This window comes from Typopeltis vanoorti, chromosome 9 (genome assembly GCF_054136105.1).
Source record: "Typopeltis vanoorti isolate ZY-2024b chromosome 9, IOZ_Tvanoo_1.0, whole genome shotgun sequence".
Taxonomy (NCBI): Eukaryota; Metazoa; Arthropoda; class Arachnida; order Uropygi; family Thelyphonidae; genus Typopeltis; species Typopeltis vanoorti.
The window spans coordinates 108,348,773-108,367,782 of NC_143557.1; the positions used below are offsets into that span (position 1 = coordinate 108,348,773).

The 19,010-nt window shown below is 36.5% G+C and overlaps 1 protein-coding gene across 3 annotated transcripts in view; it reads left to right on the top strand.

Moving 5' to 3' along the window:
* The window catches only part of LOC150103403 (pancreatic triacylglycerol lipase-like), a 28,939-nt gene extending 11,646 nt beyond the window's left edge, over positions 1-17,293 (top strand). For 2 of the 3 annotated variants that reach the window (XM_090398283.1, XM_090398284.1), the window contains 4 exons: positions 3,953-4,060; positions 13,234-13,371; positions 15,976-16,212; positions 16,598-17,293. In XM_090398283.1, the coding sequence (XP_090254409.1) occupies positions 3,953-4,060; positions 13,234-13,371; positions 15,976-16,212; positions 16,598-16,626 (512 nt within the window). In that variant the 3' untranslated portion in view covers positions 16,627-17,293. Of the gene's footprint in view, positions 1-3,952; positions 4,061-13,233; positions 13,372-15,975; positions 16,213-16,597 lie in introns of those variants that run through there. The other variant, XR_016548854.1, reaches the window with a different exon arrangement.
* Positions 17,294-19,010: the final 1,717 nt, after the last annotated feature.

A 19,010-nucleotide genomic window follows, 5' to 3' on the forward strand; every position in this document is an offset into this window, starting at 1 on the left:
GAGCCTCAGTTAAAACTTCTTTGACTACAGCATTGCCATCCATTACCCTCCAAGGGTATTAAGCACCGCATCTCACGGTCGGTTCCATCTTGATTATTTCAACTTTACTGACATAAGGAGTGAAGCAAAATCTTTTCATATTCCCCGCTCTCTTAGGAGAAACTGTGAGTGGAGAAAGTTTATGAGCTAATTCTGAGTGGGCTAGGAGATTAGTCCTCAGTGTTGAAGTTTAGGATGGCTTCAGGTCTTTTATGTTTGAAATAATCCATTGCTTCATAATCTGCAGCCAGTTGGATCAGTTTGTTAGGGTGCACAGATGCTTTTGAGAAGAATTTGATTGCTATAGTCTGTATGAAAGTGTAAATATAGGGAACATTTGTGTCCCGGTGAAGCTGCACAATTCGTACGAACCATGTGGCGTCAAGATCATTCTGAGACATTTATTTTGCACATGCTGTAACTTGAGAATATTAGTATTAGCAGTATGACTCCAGGCTGGTGAAGCGTAGAGGAATATTGGACGAACCATCAGTTTATATATTAGTAGTTTGATTTTGGTGCTCAGTTTACTGTTAATTAGCGGATAGAGTTGGGCTATGGGTTTTGGTGTGTTTGCACAGAGCCTTGATATGGGAGCTGCAAGTCAGTTTACTATCTAATACTACTCCGAGGTATTTGATCTCAGTTAGCCATGGGATTTTTGTGTTGAATAGGAGGATATCTTCTTTAGTAAGCAAAGATCTTTTGGTGAATAGGACGGCAACGCTTTTGTGGGGATTCAATTGGAGTCGCCATCTGGCAAAGTATTGTTCAATTTGTGATAGGTTTTTTACATTTTCTTGATGGCTAGGTGCGGCTTTAAAGATTCCAAAACCCGAAAAACAAGCAGACTGAAGCAGGCAGGCTCTCCTCTACCCATAGTAGATCTATCGAAGAGACCACAACTCCACAGTCCCCCACGGTCATCCTAAACCACTCAGAACTTATCCTCTACAACCAGATATCTCTAAAAGATCACCTCAACAGAATCAGACAAAAGACATATGGAGACATAATTCGTGTAAAAAAGTTAACCCAGGAAAATATTCAACCAGCTCCGCTATCCAATTTGAAAGCTATCATCACTGCCTCTCTAGCAAATATGCTGCTGGACTTTCATAGATCTAACCCCCTCACTTTCTTCCACTAAAAGCTTCCTAAAGGATACACAAATCATCCTCTCAGCACTCACTAATGAACAGTAACAAATTATCTCTAGAGATCATTGCGTGGAACTCGAACGGCCAGAGGAGATGTAAGATTTTAGAACTTCAGAATTTCGCCCAAGAACATCAGCCAGATGTCCTTTTACTAAACGAGACGCACCTAAGACCTTCAGACAACCCCACCATTTGTGGATATCAACTGTACAGAGACGATAGACTATCCCACAGAGGAGGAGACACGGCCATTTTCATTAAAAATTTCATCTCTCATCACTCCATAAACATCCCTCCTACCACCAACTTCGCGGTCACCGACATTGAGATTCTCAAGAGTTCTGCTGGCAAATTAAAACTTTTCGCAGCATATAATCCTCCACAAAAAATATTACTGTGCTCGGGTTTGAACGCCTTATTCGATACCGGAGAGCCTATCATTGTTGCAAGTGATTTAAATGCCAAGCATTCAATCTGGAATAGCCGTTTCACCAACAAAAATGGACACATACTACAAAACTATGCTGTTTTCAACAACCTTCTTGTGATAGGTCCCGCTGACCCCACCTATCATAACACTTATGGTCGTGCTGATATGTTTGACATAGCCATACTGCAGCACATCAGACTCCAATACAGTTTAACAACGCTTAATGATCTATCATCAGACCACAATCCAATATGGTTAAAATTGGGAAACCTTGAAAAATTATCTCCCCCCCCCTCACTCGTTCATTCCTTGGGAAAGGCTCTCCAAGGTACTTCCGAAATATATTGGTCCTGTTTCCATCATAAAATCAAAAGAGGAAATTGAAACAGCCGTTAAAATTCTAACATAACAGATTTCAGCAGCCTGTACAGCCGTTACTACCCCCGCAAATCCAACCAGAAGATATTATGAATCTGATCAGAGAAAAACAACAAGGCAAGAAAAAAGATTCCACAACACCAGGGCGCCGCAAAACAAACGGATCTCGAACAGGTTCAACTCTGCAGTGAGAGATGCAATTGCAGCCCACAGAAGTCAACTCTGGGAAGAAAACCTGACCTCCATCTCTGCTGATAACCACTCCATATGGAATCTCATCCGAAAGGTTAAAACTGAAATAAAACTCCCCCCCCCCCTTCAAACAGATTTAGGTCTCATCCACACTGATGCCGATGAAGCTGAAGTAATAGCAAATCATCTAGAAAAACAATATAAACCTGCATACGATCACCTCGATTTTAACCATATATACAAGATCCACCGTAACGTTAGATGTTCACTCAAATCTTCTGTCACATATTCCACTCAAATTGCACCCACCTCACCTGCTGAAATATATGATATTATTAAGAAGTTTAAGAACAAAAAGGTTCCTGGACCCGATGGTATCTCTAACAAAGTAATAACGCTTCTATCACGTAGCGCTATTGTCCATCTGACAAATATAATTAATTCCATCCTTCACTACAAACATTTCCCTTCCTACTGGAAACTGGGGGACATACTACCAATCCATAAACCTGGAAAAGATCCCAGATTGCCTCAAAGTTACAAACCAATCAGCCTCATCTCAAATGTCGGCAAAATTGCCGAGAAGGTAATTCTTACCAGACTCCAAGATTCAGTACTCCAACTAAATATCCTGCCTGAGGAGAAGTTTGGCTTCCGCCAATCTCATAGCACCACGCAACAAATACACAGAATAGTGGAACACATAATCACGGGTTTTAACTGGCGTCAATGCACTAGGGCTGTTTTCCTTGACATAGCCAGTGCATTTGACAAGGATTGGCATTATGGTTTGCTATACAAACTAATATCATCTGGTGTACCACTCGGAATCATTCATCTTATAAACGCATACCTCTACGATAGGCGTATGCAAGTCAGGATGTGTGGAGTAGTTTCAACACAAAAACGCATCTTGACTAGAGTTCCACAAGGATCCGTACTAGCACCGATTCTATTTTCCTTATACTTGTATGATATCCCGCACAACCCATTGTCTTCAATCAAAGCTCTATATGCAGATGATACAACGATATTGGGGCCATATCTTGATTATTCCTTATAGTCCTTATAAGGACTGGCTTAAAGGGGCGAAGCAAGAATGCTTTTCATCTTCCCCGTTATCTGTAGAGGACAGTGTAGGCATAAGGTGTTATTGAGCTATTAAAGCTCTGATCATGGCAGGAGGGTAACAGCAATAACCGAGCCTCAGTTAGAACTTCATTGGCTACAGCACTGCCATCTATTACCCTCCAGGGGTATTAATCAATCTCTTGATTATTATAGTCTATAACTTCATATATATAATATATAAAATAAAAGGTTAAGTGTGTTTATATAATCCAAGGTATTTTTGTAAAACTGCAGAAACATTCAAAGATCAGTCTGTTTTTACTAAAACGTAATTAATATATTAGAATAGTATTCAAAGTATTTACTAAAAAAAAAGATATACACTCTATCTTATTAATTTTTTCCAAGTAAAATTCTTATTTATAATAGGTTCAAATATATTTTCACTTCGATATTTGCTTATTTAACCTTTTAAAATTATTTTAGGCTAATGAAGTTTAAATAATAAGCTATTTGGAGAGTAATTTAACAAAAAAAATAACTAACCTGCTTTTTTTTTTAAATTAATCAAAGAGCAGTATTAAAAACAACATTTAACTTTAACTATGTTAACTTTCCTTCTTATAGTTACTATGGATATGAATTCCAATTTAATAAACTTTTTTTTTTTGTATTTTTTAAGGTTGTGATGCTGCCACTGCTTGCTACAGATCCTACCGTGATAGGTATGTGAATGCTGCTTTGCGCACCCAAAATTTAGTAACTGGAGGCGGAGGGGATCCATGTACAAGTAATCATTTGCAAGTTTTAAAAATTGTTTACACTTAATGATTAAAATTCCCTTATATATTTATTTATATATGAATAATTTCGTTATATTATCAATTGATTTATAATTTAAATTACATTCTTAATATTTTATTTGTACTCTTTTTGAAAATTTAAATATAAACTTGAACTATGTTAAATACACCACTAGAATCTTTGCTAGATAGTTTTATATCAGTATGGCATTAAGAATAGAATTATTTAAGAATATGAGGACTTCCAGGGTAACAAATGGCAATGCTGTAGCCAATGAAGTTTTAACTGAGGCTCGGCTATTGCCGTTACCCAGCCATGACTAGAGCTTTTTAGCTCAATAACACTCCATCCACACAGATTTACTTCATTCAGATGACGGGATAAAGAGTCAAGGACTCAGTCCATCGCCCAGTTCTTATAAGAACTATAAGAAATAAGAAATTTTTTTTTTATTTTCTACCTAATAACTAATATGATCTGAGATATATAAAATAGCATTAGAATGTTTTGCAGCTGATACTTCAATACCTAAGCCGATATGCATCAAAGAAATTATAACTCGAGTGGAAAGAGGCATTTTCAGATTGGATGTAATTTTTCTTTCATACACATACACGATAAGACTGAATTTCATAAATATGACTCAAGAACATGTACAAATGGCTGAGATGTTATCAGTGTCCTATTATATTTCTGAGCAATTCTAGTTTCTTTTAGCCGATTGTATCACGCCTAGATACGGTTATTACCTAGTGATAATAGTTGGCTAACCTGATAGATTCGCCTGAGTTCTCGTTGCACATGAATCACCGACTTAAATTTTGCCTGTCATAAAACACAATGAAATTTTTGCGGCATCTTTCGCTATCTGAACACCTTCTATTTAATATGGAATTGGAACTCAGGACCATAGAAACACGACTAAAGGAACAACTATCTTCGGTTCAAGAATAAGATTCGAAGATTTAATTGAAAATATTGAATATTGGATCTAAGTTCATTATCCTTAATTCTGATTTAATATTTAATTTAAATATAATTCTACAATAATTCCATTTTCGTGTTTTATATATACAATTAATTTGCTCTTGCAATATTATAAAACTTGAGTATTTTTTGTTACTATTATCTATTATACTTGGTCAGAAATAATAATCCAAACAGCACTTATCAGTAATAATTTTACATTACAATTATTTGAAAAAAGAATCACAAAGCACTCGGGTTTTCTGTCTTACAGGAAATGAGTAGGAATAAATCTTGAAGCTTCAATAGGCGCAACATAAAGCAGTCTCTGCTTTGCAGATGATGTTGTGGTAATCAAATCTAACATTTCAGACTACCCAAACCCGCCTATGTAATATTTAAGTATATGTTTAAGTATATAATTTATGTATATATGTAACAATGCAACATTCATTGGGTTGGCTATCAACAGTAAAAATAAAGTCCTAAAAAAACAAAATAGAGAAGACATAAACAACCACACTTTGAAGAAGAAAAAATGTTCAGTGTCTCATCACTAATAATAGCAGTGCTACGGAGATGACAATTGACAATTGACATTTATGTCTTTAAGGGTGAAGCAAAATGCTTTTCATATTCCCCGCTATCTGTCGTGGTTACAGTGAGGGTAAAATTTACGAGCAGTTTGCTCGCCCTGAATGGGCATGGAGATTATGCATCACTAAAGGAGGCTAATATAGCTTTTGGTCTTCTATATTTGAATATGTCCGTTGGCTCGTATGCTGCAGCTTGTTGAACCAAATCATTGGGTGTATGGACGTCTTTAGGAAAAACTTGGTTGCTAAGGATTGTAGAAAAGAGAAAATATAGGGAATATTTGTGTCTCTATGGAGTTGATTGTTTCTAACATACCACGGGGCGTTCAGAATCATTCTCAAGCACTTGTTCTGCACTCTTTGTATTTTGATAATGTTAGCATTAGAGGTGTGGCTCCAGGCCGGAGAGGCATAGGTGATTATAGGACGAATCGTCATCTGGTATAGTTGCAAGTTGATTCTGTTGCTGAGCTTGCTATTTCTATTAATTACGTGTTTTCAATCAGCACACGCATACTTAGTGTGCTGATTGAAAGATAGCTTTTTTGTCGAGAATCACACCCAGGTAATTTGTTTCTGTCTGCCAGGAAATTTTAGTATTGAATAATAACACATTTCCTACGGAGACATTGGCCTTTTTGAGAAAAGAACCGCTGAGCTTTTCTGGGGGTTGACTTCCAATCTCCACTTGGAGAACCACCCCTCCAGCTTTAGAACGTTTTCTTGAAGCTTTCTGGTAATGAAATAGGGTCTGAGAGATCTGGTTAGTATTGCCGTATCGTCCGCATACAGGGACAAAATGGAAGTCATCGGGATGTCTGACATGTATACAGAAAACAGCAATGGAGCCAGTAGAAATCCCTGCGACACTCCAGCAAAGATATGGCGCTGCGATGATGCAAAACCGTTGAGTTTAACTTACATTGATCTATTCTGAAGAAATGAATGGATTAGATGAACCATTTTTAGTGAGGATACGGCTGAGATAAGTTTGTGCAGGAGTCCAAAATGCCAGATTTTGACACATGCTTTGGATAGATCTAGGAAAACAGCTCCTGTACACTGGCGCCAGTTGTAGCTGGTGGTGATGTATTCCACAATTCTGTGGATTTGCTGGGTAGTAGTATGGTGTTGCCGAAAACCAAACTGTTCTTTAGGGAGGATGTTTAGGTCATTTACTGAATTTTGGAGTCGTGAGAGAATGGCCTTCTCCGCAACCTAATCCAGATTGTAGATGAGACTGTTTGGACGATAATTTTGCGGTAGGTGTGGGTCTCTGCCTGGAGACACACACCTATCGCAAAATGGCTGATGTAATTCCTATACTTATGTGTAGGAATTACATCAGCCAGTTTCCAGGTGTAAGGAAAATAGTGAAATCTTAAAATTGCATTTATTATACTGGTCAAGTGCACTACAACTTTTCGAGGCAGCAGCTTGATCACCCTGTTTGAGATGCCGTCTGGTCCAGGAGCTTTATTGTTCTTACGTTTTTTAATAATATCATATAATTAAACAGGTGTTGCGGATGCAATATGGTCAGCACTGGTATCTGGGAGATTTAATGCATGCCTGACCTGTCTGGATTTTGTACAAGTGATTGAAATCTAAGTTGTTATAAGAAGGTTTTGCACTGCTCCTCTAGATTCTTTGGTATGGCCTCTGCTTTATCTGCATCTGTGTGGACTAGGCTCTGGTTTGAGATTATGGGGGGAGGGATCTGTTTTTATTTTTGATGTTTCTCAGTAACATCAAAAATAAAATGTAAACACCAGATAGAGTGATCAACAGGTGAGATAGAAGCTAACATTTTATCCCAAACTTGGTTTCTATGAATTTTAAGTGCATCTCTCACTGCCCCGTTCAATCTGTTAAGAACTGTTTAGGCCTGAGGAGCGCGACTGTTATGAAATCTCTTCCTAGCTCTGTTCTTCTCTCTGATCAGGTCCATTATATCCTCAGGCTTGGGAACAGGTTTCTGGAAGGTTGCAACCGTTATAGCGGACTTAATCTGTTGGATGAGGCTAGTCACTGCAGATTCCACATCTTCTGGTGTGCATATGTGAGAGACAGGTCCAATTTGATCCCTCAGTGCTTTAGACAATCTCTCCCACGATATGCCTGAAGGGCAGGGAGGAGACAGGCATTCTTGTTCTCCCAATTGCAGTAGAATTGGTTTGTGATCCGACGACAGCTCGTTTAGTGATTTAAGGCTGTACTGTAGTTTAATGTCTTGCAGGATGGCTATATCCAGGATGTCAGCAGTGCCAGACGTACTGAGATGAGTTGGTTCGGTAGGTCCAGCCACAACAGCATGGTTTAATCCTGTGTAGCTAGAAAGGATGCGACCATTTTTATTGGTAGATTTACTGTTCCAAGCACGATGTTTTGCATTGAAGTCTCCAGCGATGACGACCGGTCCTTTAACTCCAAGGATGGCATCCAGATCTGAGGTCAATAATGCCTTTAATGGAGGGTTGTAAGCAGAAAAAATTTTAAGGTTTCCAATTGAGTTTGTGAGGATATTAATTCCTGTGATTTCGAGGTTGATGGTTGTAGGGTTGGTTAATGAATGATGATCGATATAGTTTTTGATATAAGTTATTGAATTCCTGGATTTCTAACAGTTTATTTTTGATACCGATGGCATTCCAAGCAATAATCCTAAGCAAATCTGGAGCGCAATTGTTTTCCTACGCATCAGAGAGTGCAGATTATATGGATTGGATTAGCTGTAAAAATCTTTTTGTAACACTTAGTGATGGATCTGAGTTGCTGAAATCCTGCAGCATGTTTGAAACAGAAGAGGTAATAATAGCTGATAGATTTGAATGTGGATTAGTCAGGTTCTGGGTTTGCACTATCTGTTTGGAGCGGGACACATCAGCATATGTTCTCGCTTGATGTTGAAGATTCATTTTCTTAAGGGGCTCAGTTAATGACAGGCGAACACCTGTTGTCATGTTCTCACTCTTGGAGGACTGAGTAGCCTGAGCTTCAGTAATTCTCGCACTAGATGACGAGGTAGATTGATTATTTGGATCGTTCCATCTGTTTTGGGTGATGTATACACCCTCTATAATTAGTATGGTGAGGACCCCACAATTAGCGCACTTAGCCGGGGTGGATTTAGGCTTGGCGCAGGTGTTTGTTGGGTGATTCTCGCCGCATTTTAAGCATCTGAACTTAGCCTTGCATAGCTTCTGGGCATGGCCAAATTTTTGGCATCTGTGGCACTGCCCAGAAGATGCTTTCTATCTCAATGGTTGTGGGGTGATTTTGAGTCCACACAGATTGATTTTAGATTGTATATGTCTTTGTAAATATTATGAATTTCTACTAGGACTGAAGGCATAGGTGTCTTATTTCATCTAAACATTCTAGTGACCTTTATGGAAGGTAGATCCTGTAAGTTAAGGTTAGTAACTATTTCATCCGTGTCAATATCCTCGAAGACTTCTCGTAGTACCACTTTCAGATTTTTTTCGGAGGCAAGTGAAAATGTGTGATATTGTGTTCCTCTTGCATCCAGCTCCTTTGTAAGATTTCTATAATCAGCCATCGTGGTGGGCTGAATTTTTATAACTTCGTCTACATTTTTAGCAGATCTATAACTTATTTATAAGTTAACCATGATGGTTCTTAGTGTTGTCCATCTCTGCTTTTCCCTTAGGATAATCGGTGGCACCTTTTCATTGTAGGAGGCAGAGGGATCTGAAATGGAAACATCCTCGTCCATACCAACATCATTTGTTGGCTCAGCAGAGAGAATTTTTCTCTTCTTAAGAGCGCGGATCTTAAGAAGCGAAAGAGCCATGTCAGCTTGAACTTCTTTTGGAGTTTATTAACAAGCACAAGAGCGGACTCTTTATCGAGCAAATCAGTGAATACATCTAGGTCAGGTACCCTCATATCGATTTAATTGCGTGTGAGCGCTAATAAAAATCCCTCAGGTCTAGAGACCTGCCAGCAGAAATTTTGTAGAATATCCCGCAGCTGCAAAGGACTGCCAGCAATACCAAGCTTGGGCTAAAGGAAGCAATAGCAATTACATTGCATCTAAATCAAAGTCTTACCTTGATATTTCACAATCTCTGATCAAATTTTACCAAATTCCCTGCTACGGAGATAACATAACGTCATTGGCCAGAAGGGTGAAGCAAAATCCTTTTAATCCCCATTTGTCTGATAGGGAGGACGAAATGAAGGAAAGATTTATGAGCTGTAAGCTCGCCCTGGGGAGGGGCACGGAGAGTAATCGTTGTTGCTAGTATTTAGGATGGCTTTTGTCCTCTTGTATTTGAAGAGGTCAGTTTCATCATAGTTTGCTGCCTGTTTAACTAGATCGATGGGGTGTGTAGAGATCTTTGAGAAGAATTTTTCCGCTGTAGTTAGTAGGAAGGAGTAGATGTAAGGGATGTTTGTATCTCTATGCAGTTGGACGTTCCTTACAAACCACGGTGCATCCATGATCATGCGCAAACACTTATTTTGCACTCTCTGTAGCCTGAGGATGGTGGATATGTGGTTCCAGGCTGGAGATGCATATGTCACTATGGGGCGGTTCGTCAGCAGGTAGCGGAGTACTTTGATTCTGGTATTTAGCTTGCCTTTTCTATTTAAGAGAGGGTAAATTTGTGCGATGGCTTTAAATGCCTTAGTGCATGATGCTTTGATGTGTGGGTTGAACGTTAATCTTTTGTCTAGAATTACCCCAAGATACTTTGTTTCTGTTTGCCAGGGAATTTTGGTGTTGAATAGATAAATGTCCCCTTTGGGAGTTGCTAATCTTCTGGTGAAAAGCATCGCTATACTCTTTTGGGGATTCACTTGTAATCTCCATTTGGAGAACCATTGTTCTAGTTGTAGTAGGTTTTCTTGCAGTTTTTAGTGACGAGATATGGTTGTAGAGATCTGGCAAATACTGCTGTGTCATCCGCATAGAGTGCTAAGATGGATTACATTGGGTTGTGTGGGATGTCTGTCATATATATTGAGAATAAGATCGGGGCTAGTAAGGAACCGGAACTCGCGGTTCCCTACTAGCCCCGATCCCGACGGATCTCCCGCAGAGATCCGTCGCTGACTTGAAACTGTTCCGTTTATTTTGACTTGTATGTGTCTGTCCTGCAGGTAAGATTTAATTATGTGGACGATTCTTGATGGTATGCCTGCTGAGATGAGTTTGTGTAGTAATCCGAAGTGCCATATCTTATCAAAAGCTTTCGCTATGTCGAGGAAATCTGCTGTGTGCTGGTGCCAATTGTAGTCGGTGGTGATATACTCAATTATCCTATGAATCTGTTGAGTAGTGCTGTGATGTTGTTGAAAGCCAAATTGTTCCTTTGTAAGGATATTTAATTCGTTTACTGAGGCTTGGAGTTTACAGAGGATTACGTTTTCGGCAATTTTGCCTAAGTTTGTGATTAGGCTGATGGGTCGATAGCTATCAGGCAGGTGTGGATCTTTACCTGGTTTATGCACTGGGACCACATCTGCGACTTTCCAATAGATGGGGAAATAGTTAAATCGCAACATGGCGTTGATTATGGGTGAGATATACGACAGCTCTTCGGGGCAGCAGTTTAATTATCTATTTGTTATGCCATCTGGGCCAGGGCTTTTTTATTCTTTAGCACTTCATAGATTTCCGCTGGTGAGGTGTCAGTGAGTTTTAGTGCATGTCTGACATGGAGGTGGATTTTATAGACATGCTTGATGTACAAGTTGTCGTATGTAGGGCTACACTGTTTTTCTAGGTTCGTTTCTATATCTTCAACTTTTTCTGCGTCCGTGTGTACTAGGCCACTGTCTGACTTGAGTGGGGGAAGAGATTTGTTTCTGTGTCTGAGGCTTCTTAATGTGTTCCAGATGGAGTGTTCGCCGGGTGATACAGAGGCTAGTTTGGCTTCCCATGTTTCGTTCGTGTGAGCTTTAAGTGCTTCTCTAACTTCATTGTTCAGTTTGTTGAGGGTCTTTTTGTCATGAGGTGCACGGGTGTTGTGGTACCTTTTCCTTGCTTTGTTTTTGTCCCTAATTAAATCCATGATGTCTTCGGGTAGTCGGTTTGGCTTAAGAGTGGTTTTGGTAGAGATGACAACCTTTATGGCTGTGTTGATTTGCTGAGTCAGGCGTTTGACAGCATTTTCAATTTCTTTTATGGAGCTTATGTGAGGAACAAGTCAATTGTGTTCCGATAGTACTTCTGGTAGTTTTTTCCATGAGATGAAGGAGTGAGGGGGAGGCAGCAGTTGTTCTTGCTTTCCCAGCTGGAGCAGGTTTTGGATTGTGATAGGATGTCAGCTCGTTTAAAGAGTCTAGGCTATATATATATATATCCACTTCAAATTTTTTTAGTAGGCTTAGCGCCAGTCCTTTGTCTAGGGTTTCTATCAGGGCATCGGTGTCTATTTCGGTCATAATTACGTCTAGTAGATTTTTATCAGGGGGGGTCAATTACTAAGACTGAAAATTAATAGCGAAACCTTACCTTTCGCTGAACGAATCTCACACCTGGTAAAGTTTTTTTGAATTTTCACAAGTTTGCTTTCTGCAATAGCTACCATTAAAATAATCATGAAAAAATCACTACTCATCATGCATTCACTAACTCTTCCAAATCCACAATTGCAATCCAAAATCACAATCCTTCACAAGTTTGCTTTCTGAAAATCGCTTAACTTCAACTGAAAGCAGACAATTCCACAAGCTATACTTTAACTGACAATTCTTATTTCAATAACAAAATTGTAGTGCGCTCCCTGATACGGAAATCCTTATAATCCTTATAAGGATAAGGACTGGCTTAAAGGGGGGAAGCAAGAATGCTTTTCATATTCCCCGTTATATGATACGAAAATCCTTATAGTCCTTATAAGGATAAGGACTGGCTTAAAGGGGGGAAGCAAGAATGCTTTTCATATTCCCCGTTATCTTTAGAGGACAGTGTAGGGATAAGGTGTTATTGAGCTATTAAAGCTCTGATCATGGCAGGAGGGTAACAGCAATAGCCGAGCCTCAGTTAGAACTTCATTGGCTATTGGCTACAGCATTGCCATCCATTACCCTCCAAGGGTATTGGATTGAATGAATCAATCACCGCATCTCACGGTCGATTGTTCGAGTATTCACCCACTCCTGATACGGAAATTTGTCTACACAGAATTGGTCTTTCTTTTTTATGTAAAAAGAAAAATGGTGTATTATAATTTTCTATATAACATTTGAATAAAATGCTAATAATAAAATATTAAAATAATTTTTACTACTAATTAATAATTAATCACAAGTTTTATAAACAATACTGTTAATAACTTAAGAATTGTATATAATACATATTTGTATATTAATCTATTTTATTTGTATCGAAAATATATTTGTATAATAAAATAATCTAACAAAATGTATTAGGTTACTACCTACTTCTGTAACTTCATCACTCAGCAAGAATAAAGAAAAATAAAAGAAAATAATAAAGAAAAATAGCTTAGCTATTTTTCTTTATTATTTTAAATAAGGAATAATATACAACCTATTTTCAGAATATATTTGTTGTATTTTGCGTAATAGTGATACTTTACAATTGATTCTCTTGCAGACTATGTGCCATTTGCAAAGATTCCAAATTTCGTAGCGGAACAATACTGTTTCGACAGAGGCAGAAACCAGCCCAAATGTAAACTAATCCCGTTTATACTGAATCCTGCCATTTATAATATGACTTTCTTTAGGAAAGGTAAGTTTAATTAAAAATTTCATTTTAATTGTTTTATTTAAATTTTATTTTTATTGGATTTTTTTAAAAATTTTGATTTAATCCAAATGCAAAACTGTAATATTTAAAACTAATACTTTTATACTTGAAACTAAATATGTACTTCCTGTTCTCCAGATAAATCTTAATACAATTAAAACACACACACACACACACACACACACACACACACACACACACACACACACACACACACAAAGATCGAAACGCTGAATGACCTAAAAACCAAGTCTCGTACAAGATGATAGATAATGTGTTTTGCACTCGTGATAATTTTCTTTAAGAAATTTCTTTCGACGAAAGTAAGCTGGAACACCATTTTGACGCAACGCCATAAAATATTGAGTGACGAATTATTTTTAATGAAGTGTTTTAATTAGATTAGGTTTTAATACTTTATGATACTTCATCGAAGAAAGGTTTTTAAGGAAGATAATGGATCGTGTTAGGTATGCACTCATTTTATCAAATAAAAATTTGTACATTATATCCAGCTTTGTATCTGTTAATCCATGTGCATCTGTTAATAAGACAATTAGGTTGTCTGAAGATATGAATCACAAAATGGAGAAGTTTAGAAAAGGACAAGGAACGATGTCAGCCGCAATTGTTTGCCATAGAGAAATTTATGCAGTTCCCCTTTTTTAAACTTCTTCATTTTGGGATTCATTTCTTCAGACAACCTAACAGATGCAAATGATTTTGCCAATATTTTCGCTGTAAACTTTTTGGGGACTTGGCTTGTCCTTCTTTTTCTTGCTCTTCTGCTTATTCTCTCTCTCCTTGTGCAACTTTCTGTGCTTCTAGCTCTATAACGTCTTCGTTTGAAAGTTGTTCTTCCTCAGCTTCCAACAAATGCTCTGTATCTTCATTGATTGTCAGTCTCAATCTCATCAGTTGACAGTTAAGCCTTGTCTTTTGGGATTATTGTGAATGTATGAAAAAAATATTTTATCAGTTTCCTCCAAACATAAGCTTCTGTCGCCTAACTTCATAAATGATATATTCCTTCCAAAAGTTTTCGGAGGGTTTTCTCACCCATAGCAACAGTAATATCCTATGCAAAAGTAATTTTAAATAATATTCGTAGAAGCAGCATTAACACTTTGGTCCACAGCATTCAAAAATTAGGTGGTGTTCAGTGAACGTGTTAATTGGATGGCCGTCGTAAATAGGAGCGGTCGTAAATCGAGAGCTGACTGTAATATTGGCCAGATCATCTGCGCCAGTTGTTCTAGAAGTTGGTCCCGACAAAGCTGGCCCATTTTAAGTTTTATTATGATAATGATGATTGTTAAAAACATGCGAATACAATGCATTGAATCTCATTTTGGTCGTAGAGAAAAAAAATAACAACTACAGAACACTAGTTCAGCTGGTTGTTGAAACAAGATGATTTGAAATTGTGCTCAAAGGGTTCTCAGATATTTGGAAAGCGAAAGAGATTTTCTGAGGAATTTCAATATGTCGTAAAGGTGAGTCCATGAAAAAAATGCCTCAAAATAACCTAAGAAATTATGACGATTCAACTGAAGTTTTTACAGATGTAAATTATTAGAACACGTTATTTAGTTAATGTAGAGGTGCGCCATTAATAGGATCGAATGAAATCTATAGATGTATGCGTAACATTGGGCAGTTCGTGTAGCCTACAAATGTCAAAGTAAAATAAAACATATTTCGTTCTCTTGTAGTTTCAGCTGACCAACTTGTGTTACGTTGTGTATGGACCTGTTTCCGTTTTTATTTATTGAATGGATATATCGAATGGTAAAGTGTGTCCGTAACGTAGTCACAGGAACCGATGACGGGGTTCGAACACTGGCTACGACGCGAAGTACAAAATAAGTAAACATGATTTCTAATTATTTAGTTTGCATTTTCAGTTTCGCATTAAACTAACTTTCTTAAACAGGAGTTTAGGTTATCCAAAACGGTTACGGTTTATACCATATTATTATATATTCTTATTATTCTTATTATGTATCCTGCCATTCTTTGAGAATTCTGTAATAAATAACTACGCTTTATAAGTTCCATAGAAATAACCGTAGTGTACTATGTCATCCTTCAAGCTTATGGCAAGGAGGTTTAAAGACATGGCAGTGAAGAAGTCAGATTGCCAGTATACAGTCCCGGTATGAAAGTCCTACAGCACCTCCCCCTACTTCCCATCCTTTGAACACCCAGAACGTAGTTTAAGGGGGGGGGGGGGGATTTGCACATGCAGCATAAATATGGAAACTTCCAATTTCTTTAAGGAAATGTATACAAATGTCTGAAATGATCTTTCACTATTGTTGAAAAATCTACGAATTTAAACAGTTATTTCGTTTAAATTTAAAAAAAGACCATATGGGGCTATCTTAGGAGACAGTATTCCTCATTTTGTTGATTATTTACAATTGATATGTGAAATCTTAAAAGCAAGTATTTCTGACTGTTAAAGTAAACCAAACAAAAAAATAATTTATGCGAATTATATATATTATGCACGAATTATATTAATCGTATATATTTCATATCATTTAGTTTTCTATAATCATCTAATTGTGTTTATTACAGTCGTTTCATTCTTCACTTGCGATCATTTCTCCTGTTTTGATTATTACATCCAATCCATTCGCAGTCGTACATTCCATGGGAGGAGATGCAAACTCAATAGCTGTAACTTCTGTTTTCCAAATGTGATTAAACCTTATCGGAGTGATTGCAATAAAGCTGGCTTTGACTTCGAGAAAGCAACTGGGAATACTCGGGGGACATTTTGTATCTCAACTATATATGAATCCTCTTACTTCTGTAAGTAAAAGCCCGTCTTGTCTTCTTTATATTCCATTAGAATAGACAAAACCTAAACTCTGAAATAGTCTTGAATAGAAATAAAAAAATAAAATAATAATAATAACATGATACGTGTTACTAAGAAATAACTGTGCTTTATTCAGGATTAATTCATCTATATTAATTCAATAATTTTTCGACTGTGCATATGTTTAACTTGTGCATTTTAAATAACATCATATTAAAAGTTATTATTTATTCATTTATATCACTTTTAGTATAAATTTAAATTACGTTTTGAACAGCGTATTTCTTTCTATACGGAAATATGCATATTCTCTATTCTTGCCTCACCTATCAAAATTGGTTTAATAATATTTAATTAATTCGTTTCTGTATTTAGGTCGTAGCAAAGTATATAAAACTCTTTGAAAGCCAAACTTTGAACTTCGAAGATCGAGTTAGTATATCAAAATATGTGATGGAAAGAGACCTGCGTGGAATAAGTGACCATTTCAGGAAACATTATAAATAAATCAAATAGCACAACGTAAAGCAAGCAATCGACAGTATTTTAATGAAAGTAGGAACAAGATTTCTGTATATTTCTATTTATCTACCATGTGAAAATTCCAATAATTCCATGCTGAACTTTTATACATCTTTTGTATCATTTGATCATTTCCTAATATAACCGTTAGAGGTCGCTTGTTAGAAAGTTCTTTTAAGGCATGTATTTCAAAAGTGCAGATCTAAATACGAGATGTATTGTAGTATTTGAGATGAATGTACATTTCGATTTTGGAAAACGTTTTCTTTTATGGCTAGTGGCTTAAAATGCACCCTCGGAACAGAGATTTCATAATATTTATGTACAGTATAATAAAAAAATGCAACTATGGTTATTTGCAAACCTATAGTACATTTTTCTACTGTGGGTGTACTAAGGATTTTTTTTTATTATTTGATTAATTATATATATTATTTCTACTTTTAATATTTTTTACATAGTCCATATGCCCTGCTCCAGAGACCAAACATGGAACTTTCTCGACCCTCTTCAGCCCTCCAATAAGCTTAACGGTGGTCTCACACCCAGGCGATGAAATTCATCTCCCACCTAAAGATAATCACAAACATTCAATGCGCACTGAGGGATTCGAACCTCCAGCCCGTGATTATCTTATTTGATGGCAGTTATTTCTGACATGTTTTGAAATAAAATGAATAATACAAGTACAGCCACCTACCAATGTGTTATATTTTATGAGTTATTTTATATTTTTTGTTATATTTTATAAGTTAGATTTCAGCCAAGATTTTGGCTGAAATATAACTTTCTCTTGCCGGCTGTGCAAATATATACCGCATATATATTGGTAAACCAGTTTAAATTTATATTTCCTTCAATTTAACGGAAAATTAAATACGATGGAGGGAGGAAAAAAAAACTATTTATACTTTGTGTTTGTGTGTTATTTTTCTATCAGAAACTGATATTGTTTTTGTTTTGTAATACTATCTTTCAATCTGAATATCTTCAAGTTAAATACACCTTTCGTCTTGTCTTGACTAAAGACAAGATTTTATTCAAGGCTGGTTCCAAGTATAGTAATACTTACAAAGATATTCTGTTGTGTACTTTGTGAATTGCAACAGCCAAGTACTAGTTTAATTGCTCAAAGAAACGACAGTCATTTTGACATACATCAAATTAAATTCATCTGGATAATTATGAATGCAAAAAGAAGCAAGTGAGCTGCCATCGGATATAGAAGTGTTCTTAACAATTGTATTAAATACAAATAAATGCTTTAATTCTAATCCGATCTCATTTCTAAATCAATTCGTTCACTGATATTCTTATCTTTACGCTCAAAGAGACATGTTGCTTTATATTTTGATCTGTCAATTTGGAATAACTCTAATTTAAAGTGACATATAAACGCAGTGAAACATAATAATTCTCAAATGCAAAAAATACAAGGATACTGATATTCTCTTTAGTCGTAAGCAAGAAGTGTTTTCTTTTATGCAATACAAGAATGCGAAAAATATAAATACAGGTCATAGGTAATTTTATAGTAACATTGGTGTCCCATACTTTCTGTTAATAATATCAACAATATCTAATTCAATGTCCAATACCAACAATTGGTAAGTGTAAGTGTACGTATAACAATAAGTGGTTTGCTGTATAAATGAGTATATCAGTATGTGAAATATGACATCGTAATGACTCATACTACTACTATTTGTTGTAAATTATTGTAAAAAATGCTTTTCATAAACCTACTTCTCATATTTCATACTACTTGTATAGCTGTTGGTTGTAAAAGAAATAAAAGCCATTTTCTATTGGACGACAGGGTTGAGTGGTTTCGGCGAGCTTAAATATGTATTATTTTCTTTCATATAAATGATAATTTATAAGGATTAGTAAACAGATCTATCAATTTATTGCTTGCGAATTGTCATGCATGACAACTCACATGCAAATTATGTCATGCCACTCATCTCTTCCCTCTCTACTAGTCAAGAACAGAAAGAAAAACTTGATTGTTCGGAATACAAAAACATTCTGTAAAGCCAATGGCATAATGCTATTCGATCATAAACAGATAGCCACATACCTTCGGAAAAGGATACAAAGCATCATAAAGAAGGAAGAATATATGCGATTACCATCGAAATCTAAAATAAAAATGTGATGTGCAAATATGAAAATTTGATGCTATTGTAGCTGATGTAGTTATTTGATTCAGCTATACTTTTAATTTGTTATGCAAATAATTTGAAAAAAAAAAAAGAGAAAG